At 37.7% G+C, this 12,825-nt stretch overlaps 1 protein-coding gene across 5 annotated transcripts in view; it reads right to left on the reverse strand.

Moving 5' to 3' along the window:
• Positions 1-12,825, reverse strand: part of KCNH1 (potassium voltage-gated channel subfamily H member 1) — a 179,284-nt gene that overhangs the window by 142,153 nt on the left and 24,306 nt on the right. For all 5 annotated transcript variants that reach the window (XR_008207123.1, XM_052684355.1, XM_052684357.1 and 2 more), the window contains exon 5: positions 6,395-6,513. Coding sequence is in view for 4 of the 5 variants with exons in the window: in XM_052684355.1 (XP_052540315.1) it covers positions 6,395-6,513 (119 nt within the window). In the remaining variant the exon portion in view is untranslated. The remainder of the gene's footprint in view (positions 1-6,394; positions 6,514-12,825) is intronic.

Raw genomic sequence — 12,825 nt, forward strand, 5'->3', positions numbered from 1 at the left:
GGGAGAAAAGGTCAATATCTTCCATATCTGATGGTGAACAGTTGAGTTCAAATACAGTTAGGTCTGAATTCAGAAAAGCACTACAGCAAAAGATGATCTGTCAGCAACTTGAGGTTGAGCACATGTTCAAGTGTTCTGCATAATTAAAATCTTTCCCATTCTGCACAGTAGTACAAAAAGAATACAATCATGCTTTTACATTATGCAATACCTATGGAAAACCATGACAATGTCTTAGGAACTAAATTTCCTCATACCTGTTAACAAGAATACACCTGTTTATATCTGTGGTTATACATCAGGGTGGAACCAAGGTGAGTGACCTGACTCAAAAAAAAAAAAAAAAAAAAACCTGAACTAGTGATATTTTAAAATAAAATTTATACAGGATGAATTATAGGTAAAAACAGAAAGGAAGTGGAAACTTGAGCAAGCGAGATGTGTTTCTTAGTGCCAGACTCAGAACCTGGGAGAGCATGGTTTCTATTTCTATTTCTAAGCATGGTTCCTTTTTCACATTTATTTACAACATAGTTCAGAGCAACAGGCTACCCACTCTGGGAAAAGATCAGACAGCATATCTAGAATAGAAAGGATGTCTTCCATTCATGCTCCTTATCTCAGCTTTGTTAACATCAATTTTTTGGACATGGATTTTTATCTGCAGGCTTTCTGGGTACTTCTTATTATTCTTCTTTGTTAACTAGTGGGTTTTTGTTTTGTTTTTTTCTTCTCAATAGATTAATCCAAAAAAAGACAAAAAGAAAACAACTGGACAAAACAATCTCAGATCAAGTTCCCTGCTGCTCTGAACCTTACATCCTCACATAATCAGTTACTCTTGTGCACCACAGAGGTCAGACACTGTCAGATCACAGTCCCTTGCACATGTTTAAATGACTATGAGAGCTGAAAGGCAAAAAAAACAAGCCTGCTGACCTTAAGCACATTGTGTTTTCCAGAAGAGAAATAGCATGACCTGCTCAGGAGACCTGCTCAGGAGACCTGCTGGTTAGCACAAGGGCATCAACACTATAAGAAAAAACTGAAAACCTAATGAAGTTTGTTTCACTGAGTTTCTAGAATGACAGCAAGCAGGGGAATAGAACATTTCCCTCTAAAAGTAGGATCCTTGCAGACCAAACCAGGACCCCAACAAGGCCCTTAAAGTATTAAGTGCCATGCCACTCCTAAACCTGTTTCACCCAGGTTTGCCACAATAAAAATTGTTGGCTTGTGCTGTGACAAAGCTAAAGTAAGCACAAGACTAAAGAAGTCTCTTCTCTATAGGAGGCAATGGCCAACACAGTTCCCAGAAGTCCCTAGCACTGACTGGAAGATGTTGTGTACTGACCTGGTAATGTGTATGCATGGCATGCATTTCCTACACAACTTGTTTGCAGGCCCAGCTACAAATGTTTGAAGGTCTTTTCTTGACAAAAGTTCAGGCCTAACATCAGTACTGCAAATACCTCCTGCATTCCCTTTTGAATATTGCAACTGTACCTGGATCAGTTGGAAAGCACTCTGCTACTACTGGTTTCAGCAAGGCTTAGCACAAACAGCAGCTCTCACAGCAGCTCTCACAGCAGATCCCAAGCCTGAAATATGGTCCACTGGCCAATATTCACTCGCTGAAATAATTAATCAGCAAACCAAGCACTTTTCATCATACAGTGACATTCTGCAGATGGCTAACTGGATTTTAGTCCTAACGCCAAGATCTAGCTAGCATGGGAAGATATTTTTCACCCTTTATATATGGAGGGTGAAACGTGATTTCTTCTTTGGTCATCAGATAATTCCTAGCACTATTTGTTTTTTTTTTAGCCTAAATACTATTTGAAAAACATCAAGCATTTTGATAACGATTCCACTCAGTACAGGAACTTCAACCATATAACACAGAAAAATGCACTTTATTTTTAGACTGTTTGTTAAATTTACATATCTAAATTCTAGCCTGACAATTGTATAATACACTCCATTTTGGACACTTCTGGTCTCTTTGCCCTCCAAGAACTTGTGCAAATTTTGCATCCTCCAAGCTGAAGTTATTGGAAAATCTACTAATGTATTGCCATATACCTAAATAATGGGAGCCATGGCGAGAAAAGCCTCTGGCAATAAAGAAGAGGCTAAATTATGGAGTCAGTTATTTTGCTGTAAATCACAAAGAATACCAGTAAATCCAGTGGAACTGAATGGATGTAAAACTTAACTGAATGCAGAGAAAAACAGACTTCTCATTTCAAATCATTAAGAAAACAAACAACTTCGCTGCTTTAGTGTTTTAAAATGTCATCACAAGTACAAAGCACTCTCTACTAGCTTGTCTGAAACCCAAAGGGCTACAGTGCAGAAAAATGAAAGCATCAATGTCTTCTTCCACTTTTATTTAGAAAGGAAACAGAATCTAAACTATCTGAATGGTTAGATTTATTAATAAACCTTTTCAATTTCCACTCTCTCCCAATAGCTAATTAAAATGAACATTGAGTCATGGCTTCACCCAGTCTCCAACAGAAGCATGAGCACCAGAAGTTTGCATGCGAATCTAAAAGAAAAGAGCAAGGAGAGAGCAGGAGATGGGCATCAGGGAATGACAAAGAGATGCCAATCACTTGCAAGGTGGAGAAGGCCACTTGCAGCACACCTGGGATATCTCCAGCCTTCTGTTTAGGTAGGTTAGGGTGACAAATTCCACTCCTGGCTCCCCCTCACTACACCACTAACATATAGACCTTATAAAACCACTCTAATACCTTGCCAGAATTGCCAGAGTTCTCCACTGTCATGCTAAGCGTCATGCATGGTCTATGGGGGTTGGACTCTATGATCTCTGGAGGTCCCTTCCAACCCCTACAATTCTGTGATTCTGTGATTTGCTCACCATCCTTCCAGAGACGCACACCACTGCACGGTTGTCTGGAGAAGAGAGCTATAAACCCACTCTCTATGCTATATAGCAAAGCCAGGAAGATGTAAAGAGAAGTACATGCTGCCCTACACCAAGGTGCTTTTACGGTACTCCAGTCTCCGAGGAGAACAGTGCCAACCTGAAACGCAGTATTTGCTGAAGCAGACATGCATTATTACCCACCCACACAAACTAAGTAGATACAAACTGTTTGTACAGATACTTCATCTTCTCAAGAAAAAAAAAAAAAAAAAAATCACAAGATAAATATGAGAGCAATTATGAAGAACTACAACTACATAAACCAACACGCCAAGCTTTCACCCATGTGCACTGCTCATTTTACTATCATTTTATAAATAACTGAAACAGCTCTGGTTTTGAAAGACTTTTCTCCATTTACATCATTGTACCTCAGTAAAAGAAATACTTATTTCAGAAAGTTATTACTGGAAGTATTCCAATTACTTCTGATTCATCAGCAACTACAGTCTTATTATCCACATTTATTATTTGTGGTAATGATGCATGATGTTTTAATCGCTCTTTAAAGCCAAAGAATATTGTTTCAGGAGCAGAAAGGAAGAATTTCACTATGAGTTTCAAAAGGCTGTGTTTTGGATTTTGTTTTCGTTTTAAACAGAATAAAAGTGATTTATTCTAGACTTCTTTAAAAATGGTGAATATATCACTAATCAGGACTAATAAAAGTGCATTAGCAAGTGTTTAAAATGATTTATTTCTAAGAATGAATAACTTGGGAAAAATCCACATTCATTTTCAACTTAATTTCCCCCCTTTTGTGTTTACAACAGTGTATTTGCTCTCTCTCATTCTCCCTTTTGTTCTCCTAAGCACCTACACAAATTACTCTCGAGCCAAGAGCTAGTTGCTAAATCTCAACTTAATGTATATTTTAATGGCAGTTATAAGTCCCTAGTAAACAAAATTTACCAAAAAAAATAAAAAATAAAAAATAAAAATGGCAGAAGGTCCTTTGTTAGACAATGTTGCTAAGCACCATTATAATTTTTCTGCTTGTATGCCTCATAACTATTTCATTTTTTAAATTATGACATGCTCTTGTTTACCCCAAGCTGCCTGGTAAATGTACAGAATGCATCAGCCAATACCACGGGTGCAGAAGACAGTGAACTTTGCAGTGACCAGGAAGGATGGTTCCTACAATTAGTTCTTTAGTAATAAAACCACAGAACCGTTTCAACTACTTTGTACTCACATTGCAAAGTGTGCTTAGAGTTACCTAACATCCCTGCATTAATTGCATAATGAATTTAAAGTTTTTACATGATTGCTATTAGAAAAGTCAGGCTAGACAAATCTACACTCAGGCAAAAGTCAGAGACTAAAGCTTAACGCTCACTGCTTGTATTATCCACAGCCTGTGGATAAAACAAAGTGGTTTTTCACTAACAGCCTTCTGAAGCCAATTAATCATAAACAATAACAAATTCTAAGCCTTTGTGGCAGGACTGTTATTTGTGTTTGTACAACACCTTGCCCCATTCAGCTACTAGGACACAACCAGCTCCTCAGCTTTTGAAAAGCTGAGAGCAACACTAATAATAAATGAAGAGATTTCTTGCGCAAACAAGATGGATATGAAATGCCACAGCAAGCAGAAAAAGAAATAGGCTGTACTCTAATTTGAGCTTAAAATTTCAAATAGGCTCCTGCAGAAATGAAGAAAAAAATAAGTCATTTGAAAATACAATGGGGAACAGTTAAGAGATCCTATCTTAAATATTATTAGGAGATCCTTCTAGAATAAGAAGCCTGACAGCTCATGTCTTCTAAGGATAAAAAGTGGGCACCTCAGTGTGATTATATGCACTCTGCTTTTCTCTAGTGTCATTCTATTGACTTAGATGGAATTACAGCTGATGTACAACAAGGCACCTACATTACAGTTGAGGATAATGTTCTTTTTAAAATAATGACTGCAATATTCAGCCAGCAATTAAAGAAACTCATTTCAGACATATAAACTATACACTTGCCCTTAATTATTTGTAATGAATCAACTTACTGTGCCAGTTAGAATACTTGAGAAGTCTTTTTCAAGTTATCAGCCAACAATATGTTTTGGTAACGTAGCCATGTAAGTCTAGAGACTGAGGTTCAAAGAGCCAAACCGAGCTACTTCAGATTTTCTACCTTGCATTCCACTGCCTTAATTTTAGTGTGAAGTAAAACTCAAGAGTAAACATCTGAAGAGAAGGAAGGATTATTTAGTAGTAAGTCTTGACTTATATTATCTGGGAGAACATCCCCACTTTAAGACACTAAAGCAATTTCAGGGTGTGAATGTGATAATCACACAGCATTCCTAAAGTATAGCATCCATGTGAATTTCTGACCCTTCCCTCTGCTAGTGTCATCTCATCTACAAAAATGCTCATAACAAAAAATCAGTCCTCCATTCTGGAGAGCACCTACATTAAATACAAAATAGGTAAGCTCCTGTTTGTGGAAATTTTATGGTCATGTGATAAAAATGCAGGCTTGGCTAAGGAAATGTCTACTTTGCAAGGAAACTAAAACATAAGTGGAAGAAAACAAACACTGGGAGACTCATGGAGCTCATCAATGGTTTACACCTCCAGCTACAAACAAAGATTAAGAATTACTGTCAAGAATCATGGCTGCTGCCATGGCACTGACAGCAACAGGCTGATACAGGAGTACCATGTTACATTGGCCATACTGTCATGAACACCACATCAAGATCTTCCCCAAGCTGTTTTTACACCGGGGAGACCCTGCTGCTGGTCCTGGAGACAACAACAGGAAACTTAGCTCAGTCTCTCCCCCTCGTGGCGAAAGCCCTAAAACCCTCATACTTCATGAAGCCTCTGCATAGGTCTTTTCTCAAAACTTTGAAAGAATCTACTTTAATCACATTTTCACTTTTCTACTATCTGAAGTACTGCTTGTGGTGGCATCTTACAGATGTTCTGCCCATTTTAACCAGTTTTAAAACTCACCAGCATCCCACTAAAAGAAAATTAGACATAAATGGATGCAAAGAACTGTGCCAATGATTCTCTGGAATTTCTTTCTGCACTAGCTGTAGTTTATCTCACCTCAGTTTTAAACAAGCAAATAGTCCAAGATCCAACTAGATTTGTGAGATCTTCAAGAGATCTTGAGAGAAGAAAGAAAAATAAGGAAAACATACTTATTTCAATAATAATGCCATTGTAAGATTTTGCTGAGATATGGAAGCCAAAATTGCAGTTAGGTTGCATTAAGTCTTCTGAACACCAGTTTCCATTCTACTACTAAAGTAGACATTTCACAGCACACAATATTCTTCTGAGCTCCTGTACCTGCCACCTGGTTTCAGAATCACAGGGCAAAGGAGACAGATTGAATAGCTCATGCAGAGACAGCATATCCAAAAAGGCTACGTACATTTCTTTACTGTTTCTTGTGAAAAGGAAATGTTACCTCAGCAAGACGTGAGTGCTTGTGAACATTCTCTCCTTTCTGCACGCTTGGAGCAAGCTGCTGCAGCACTCCTCGGCTGCTTGTGAGGGCACGGGTCAAGCGAGCAAACTTTCCCCAACCTCAAAAAAAAAAAGCAAAACATGCAACATCATATACATTACAAAACAAAAAATTGGAAGCATACCCCATAACGTTTCTCATTATTAAAAAAAAATATAAGTCAAAAGAAAAACAGAGCAAATTGTATTAATGCTGACTACAAGGGAGTATAATTTAACCATGTGTCAGAAAAAAGCAACTCATAGTAAAGGCAGCAGGTTGGTTAAGTAACAAGTTAAGTAACAACTGCAGTAGCTTTGTGTTACGGGTTCTACAAGAGTGCATTACACAAACCACATCTTTTGTAAAGATAAATGTGCACTGTACAATAATCTTCTATTAAACCTAATGGTCAGATTTGGATCTCACAGCCCTGAAGATGACGGCCCAGACTAATAAAGATGTAGGACTAAAATCAGGCACAGTGAAAGCCAGAGCTGCCTGTAACGGAAATGAATCTGGCCTCAGTTCTGGAATAAGCAGAGAAAAGCACATAAGTAAGAAAAAGCAGAGCAAATAAAACAAAATCATTAATTTTATCCCCTCTAAACAAAAGAGAAAAATATACAAATAGAATTTCTCAAACTGTAATAAAACATTTAACAAATTCTGGCAGATAGGTCACGCTGAATTTTAATTCAGAATATTTTTTGCAGTAATTTCAAATAGCCTTCAAAATAGAAAGTTTTGAGTGACAGACACGAGCTAGCTTTGACTATAACCTTTATGAACATACTTTGACATAACAGAAAAAGTCAGGCAGAGTACATGTCTGAGTATTTTTGGCAGTCTGAAAGCAAAGTATCAGTGCATTTGGTCTTGAAAAATGCTAGCACCACCTGCAAACTGTTGAGCAGTCTCACCTCCTACTCCAACTGAGGGTGCTCAGCACTTTGCAGACTCAGTTCTTAATGAAATCTTGCTTCTGGAAAAATTTCCCTTTACATTATAATTTCAGCACCAACAGAAATGACGCTATTAGCAGTGACAGTTTTTAAAGACTAGTCTAGAATTTAGGCTGCAAGTTATCCATAACGAGTAAAGGAAAATGAGTAGTTAAAATACTGTCCACTACTTAGAACATTAGCCTTGTTTGACATCTCACCCTGATGTCACCTTCATCCATCACCCTGATGGAACTTGCAAGAACATATTTGTCAACTTGATGGGTAAGCACAAAAAAATAAATAAATTGTCTGAACTGGCTATTGAACAAAGTCTTCCAGATCAGAGCTGAAAAAAATTGGTCTGTAAGAATACACAAAACAATGCATTTATTGAAGGGAAGAACCAAATTTAGAAATACCTTTCTAGAAACAAGAATAAAAGTGAACATTTTCTTATGCCCCAAAGCACACTTTAAAGGAAGCCTGGCACAATTTAATAAACTTGATCAGAATTAGTAAATTCTTCCTGGGAATATTCAGCAACACGTAGGTTGCGTAATTTCCACCCAGTAAGCTAGATCTTTCCTGGTAAATTCATGTGAGTTTAACTACTATAGAGCAGTATTTCTTGAAGAAACAAATCAACATGACAGAACTTTAACAGAGGTTAATCTGTACCTGTTGCAAAACTGACCCAAGAACACTTTGTTTTTCACAACACATTTCCATATACTGTGGGTTTTTTGTTTTTTTGTTTTGTTTTGTTTTTTTTTAATATAAATAAAGAGCATTCTTTCTCCATTATATGTGAAAAAAACAAACCAAAGTTCACATGCTGAGACATAAATGCCTTACTATGTTTTCATTAAAGACAGTGGAAGTTAAATGAATGGATTAGGTGGGAGTAACCAATCAAAATGACCTATCTTTGGCTGCTATTAATCAAACCAGAGTTTGTGAAGCCAACACAGCTACAGCAATTTACACCGACACAAGCTTTACCTTTCCAAAAAACGCTTATGTTGCACTACTAAATTTTCCTCCTGTTTCACAAGGCCAGGGAGGGATGGGTAGACTTTCACTTGTATAAATTCAGACTGACAAGGTTTGTCTCAAGAGGCTGCCAGCTCCAAACCACGTTTCCAGGCCGGTAGGACCAGCGAGGCAGCGGCGCCAGCCCCATCCTGGCGCTGTCCGTGGTGCTGAAGTCGAGGCCCCGTCACGCCGCTGACCCAGTCGAGCCGACTTCCAGTTTAATGTGGGAGCTGACTCTGCTCCCTAACCAGACGTGCAATGTTTTAAAGTCAACTACAGTAGACAGTCTCTTTTGCTAGCTGATCACCCGCTTTCTTGAAAGAATCAAAATTTGATTAAAAAACAGCAGATGAACTTCGAGAGCCCTTCCCCCCCTCCCCATCGGCAAGTCTTCCAATAAAGGCTATTTCAACAGAAACACTGAGAGGGAGGAAGAAAAATACCTCACTACCAGACAACTCTGCAGTCATGAATGTGGCTATGAATGCTGAGCACTTTCATGCATCTTCCATCTTCCCAAAAGCCATCTACACTTGAAAGGCAGTGATAGAACTTGACATGGTCCTGTCTCAGCATCTCCTATAGGCACCTACTCTGCCCTGCATGTTGCAAATATCATTTGTGGGGGCCTAACTGGTGTTCAAATGAGCTGTTCCACAAACATGAGATCTGTTAACATATACGTCAAACACTGACCTGAAAATGATGTAACCATACAAGCAAGAGACTATTTCAGTAGGCAGGGATGCTTAGGTTAGTGGGTTTCTTTGAACCAGCGCTGACCTGAAAGTGGGAGGTTTGAAATATATTCACTTATACACCCTCTCCACACACTGGGTACACTACATAGGAAGTATAATTAAACATGTCAAAATATTCACTGAATCTCTGTGCCTTTGTCTCAGGTGTGTGAATCTCATTTTTAGGACAGGACAATTTCTTGTATTACTTTTTTTTTCTGAGAAAGGAAACATAATTATACTGAATTTACACATTATAACACAGGAGAAAAAACTAAAAGGAGATGGAAAGCCAGTACTAATCCTATCAAATGATAACTTCTCTAACACTTCTCAAAAAGACAGCAGTGCCTATTGAATGTATTAAAATTTGTCCTTTAGAAGACTAAAGACGGATGTAGTCTACAAGTCAGACATTTATCCAATGAAGACAAGTGAAATAATGGACTTCAGGCACAAAACAGAATATAAGCGTTATATTCTATGTGCCACAGAGCTGGTCTCAGGAAGAAAATTGAACTTTTCAAGACAAGGAAAGTTCAAGAGTGGTGTAGGAACAAAATGATGTTAGTACTGCCTGGAAAGGGGGTCCAGATGATATGGATTACAAGTTCTCTTTCAGCACAAGCAGTTAGTTGTGAGATCTCTACATCCATTGTTTTCTTCTAGAAACAGAGAATGCAAAAATTAAATTGAAATCCAATGACTCTATGCAATTCTCCTGTAGGTATACAGATTCCTCAAACAGGCAAGAACTTACACTGTTTTAGAGAAGACAGCTTAGAATTTGGGAACAAAACATAAAGCTGGATGTCAACCCCTGGTTGCGCTTGCCTGTGCTTCTTTCTTCTCTTTGATTTTAATCTATTTTCATAGCTGATTGGTTTCCTTTCTCAGTTCATCCCTGCATGATGTTTTCAGCAAAACAATCAGAATGTCTTCAGCTTCAAAAGGATGAAGACCAACTCCAGTTGTCCCACATTACTTGATGCTATTTCAGAATTTCACTATTTCAGTGTAAAAATCTAAGTAAAAGCTGCTCTTGAAAACATCCAAGATGCCTGCAACAAGGACAAAAGCTGCCTCCTGAACATTGTTTTGTGCAGAAATGAGACATCAGAACACACTTTTGGGATATTTCATGCATCAAGACTTTACTTCTTTAAGGCATTAAGCTTCATGTAACAACCCTCTCAAGCAGAAGAAACCAATTTCCTCAATTTTGAGATGAGCATGAGCTGTTGATTCTCTGTGACTCTGTGAATCCACGACACATTTCTTATTTATCTCAGGTAAGTATTTATTACCTACTAATGCCTTCAATTTGATAACGATGAATCACAAATTCAAACATTATTTACTGTGGCAGTTACAGAATCCTTGTTATTAAGTTGCTTCTGTAACTCATACAGTCCCTGGAGTTCGAACACAAAGGCATAGCCTGCTTGAGAATAAGCTACTTTAACCACAAGTCTATTGATCACACAGTGATGTGTAAATGCAATCAAATCCAAATTCCAGCAGTTATCACCTCCACTGGAACCACCCTTTGCTTTCTTGCATGTCACAGTTCCCTGCTTACATCCATCACACCTCTCTGCAGTCCGAATGCTCCTGCCCTTTAAAATTTCATAAGTAAAATTGTGTTATTTTTCCATCTGGAGTGGAAAAGCATACTAAAGTTCTTAATATACTCACTGCTTTCCTTTCATTTGTTTCCTTTTTAAGACACCAATTTATCTAGATGAAAGTAAAGTATAACAATCAAAATATTTCAAACACTGGCTTTGCTCCTATAAATACATATTTAAAAACAGAACAAAAAATTAGGGAAAAAAAGGTGAAACAAAGGGGAAAAAATAAGAAAGGGAACATCAGGTTGGAGTTTTCCCTGAATAAAATTGAGGCAATCAAAATACTATTTTTTGTGTACCCTGCTTGCAATGCAAAGGACAGCCTACCTGCAAAATGAACTAAAGCTTCTGCAGAGGAGAAGATAACTGATGATGGCTACAAAACACAGGAGGTTACAGTAACTAGGAGACCAACAACCATTTTCTCATATAATTCTGTGATGTTGAACTTGATGCCCCCCCCCCTTTTTTTTTTTTGGGGGGGGGGGGAGGGGGCAGAGGGCAGAAAATAATATTAAAACCAAGAAAATTAGAATCCAAAGCATAATTCCCAAACTTTGATACAGCAGCATAGATGCCTTTATTGCATTCACGTGCAAAACCTGTTTCTTTTTAGCTACTTAGATTGCATGCAGACTCTGTTTACCTGAGCAAGCTACAGTTTTCATAGTGATGCATTTCACTTTATATACTGTTCTCAAATGTCGCATACTTGGTGTGTTAAATCTCAAATCAAAACAAGACATATACAGACAAAACACATTGACTGCATATACTCTGAAATTCTGCTAAGAAAGTGACCTATCGCTTCCCAGGCCAAATTTAGCTATGACATTATTTGATTTTGCCTGCTTATTCAAGTAAATCTATTTTTTCCTGTTTTTTTTTTTTTCCCCCCAAAGGGGCAACTGTACAGGGAAAGATGAAAACAGGGAGTTGTTTTTTTTTTTAATTATCAGCAACATCACTGACACACTATTTTTAGAATGAAAAATGGAATGAGCTATGCTTAAAGTGCCTGCATTTAAAATCAAATTTAACTAATGCCCATTGCAGTCATAAAATAAGTGTCTACTGAATTACCTGAAACAACGGAGGCTTACAATTAGAAGCCTACTTTTTTTTTTTTTTTTTTTTTTTAAACAGGACTTTAGAAATGTCGTTTCATCATTCCAGTCTTTGAAATTATTAATCTTAAAAAATGGACTAAGAATGAAAAACAGTACTGGGACCTTCTATCCTTCTCTGAGTCACCTTTGGATAAAAGATGTCTATTAATTTTTGTGTACCAGTCAATCACCTGTCATTAGAGCTCAACACTTTGCACTTACGGAGTGTCTGTATCATTCAGCTGAAAAATCATGCTTGATATTGCCAGCAGGTGATAGGAAGCTAAGATACACTGTAGCTAGGCAGGCTCAGCTGACAGATAAGCTGCTCTTTAACCATGCTCCTGCACAACATAATGTTTTTCTCCACAAAGACATACAGGCATTGATTTTGAAGAACTCAGATGCTTCATGCTGTGCCACTCTGTAACTACGTAGGTAGCAGGTATACTAAAACATCTGCATTTGCAAGCAGATATTAACTAGTCATAACCACAGCAAACTGATTTCATGTAGAAGCACAGCAAAGGATTAGTTGGTGAAAGTTGACTGAAGGTGAGAATGGGAAAATAATTGATTTAGCAATCAATTCTCAGCTTAAATTAAAAACAATTAATATGTAAATTCTGAGTGTTGCATTTTTAGATCAGGAGCTCATTTGTTTGCCATTATTCTGAAATGTTTCCAGGAGAATTGCTGCCCTTCAAAAACGTGCTACAAATTTCCAATGGAATGTTGTACAGTGTGCAAGGAATGCGTTCTCTGCAAAGCTCAGGTCTGTAAAAGCAATGATTTTTTGAAGCAGCTAAAATAATTTTGCCTTTTTTTAGAACTTCCAACATATTTTTCCCCTTCATGAGTCCCAGAACTCATTGCAGACAATGAATTGTCTAACATTCCACATCTGTTTTTTTCCCCTCACAGTAT

This window comes from Tympanuchus pallidicinctus, unplaced genomic scaffold, assembly GCF_026119805.1.
Source record: "Tympanuchus pallidicinctus isolate F22 unplaced genomic scaffold, pur_lepc_1.0 scaffold1, whole genome shotgun sequence".
NCBI lineage: Eukaryota > Metazoa > Chordata > Aves > Galliformes > Phasianidae > Tympanuchus > Tympanuchus pallidicinctus.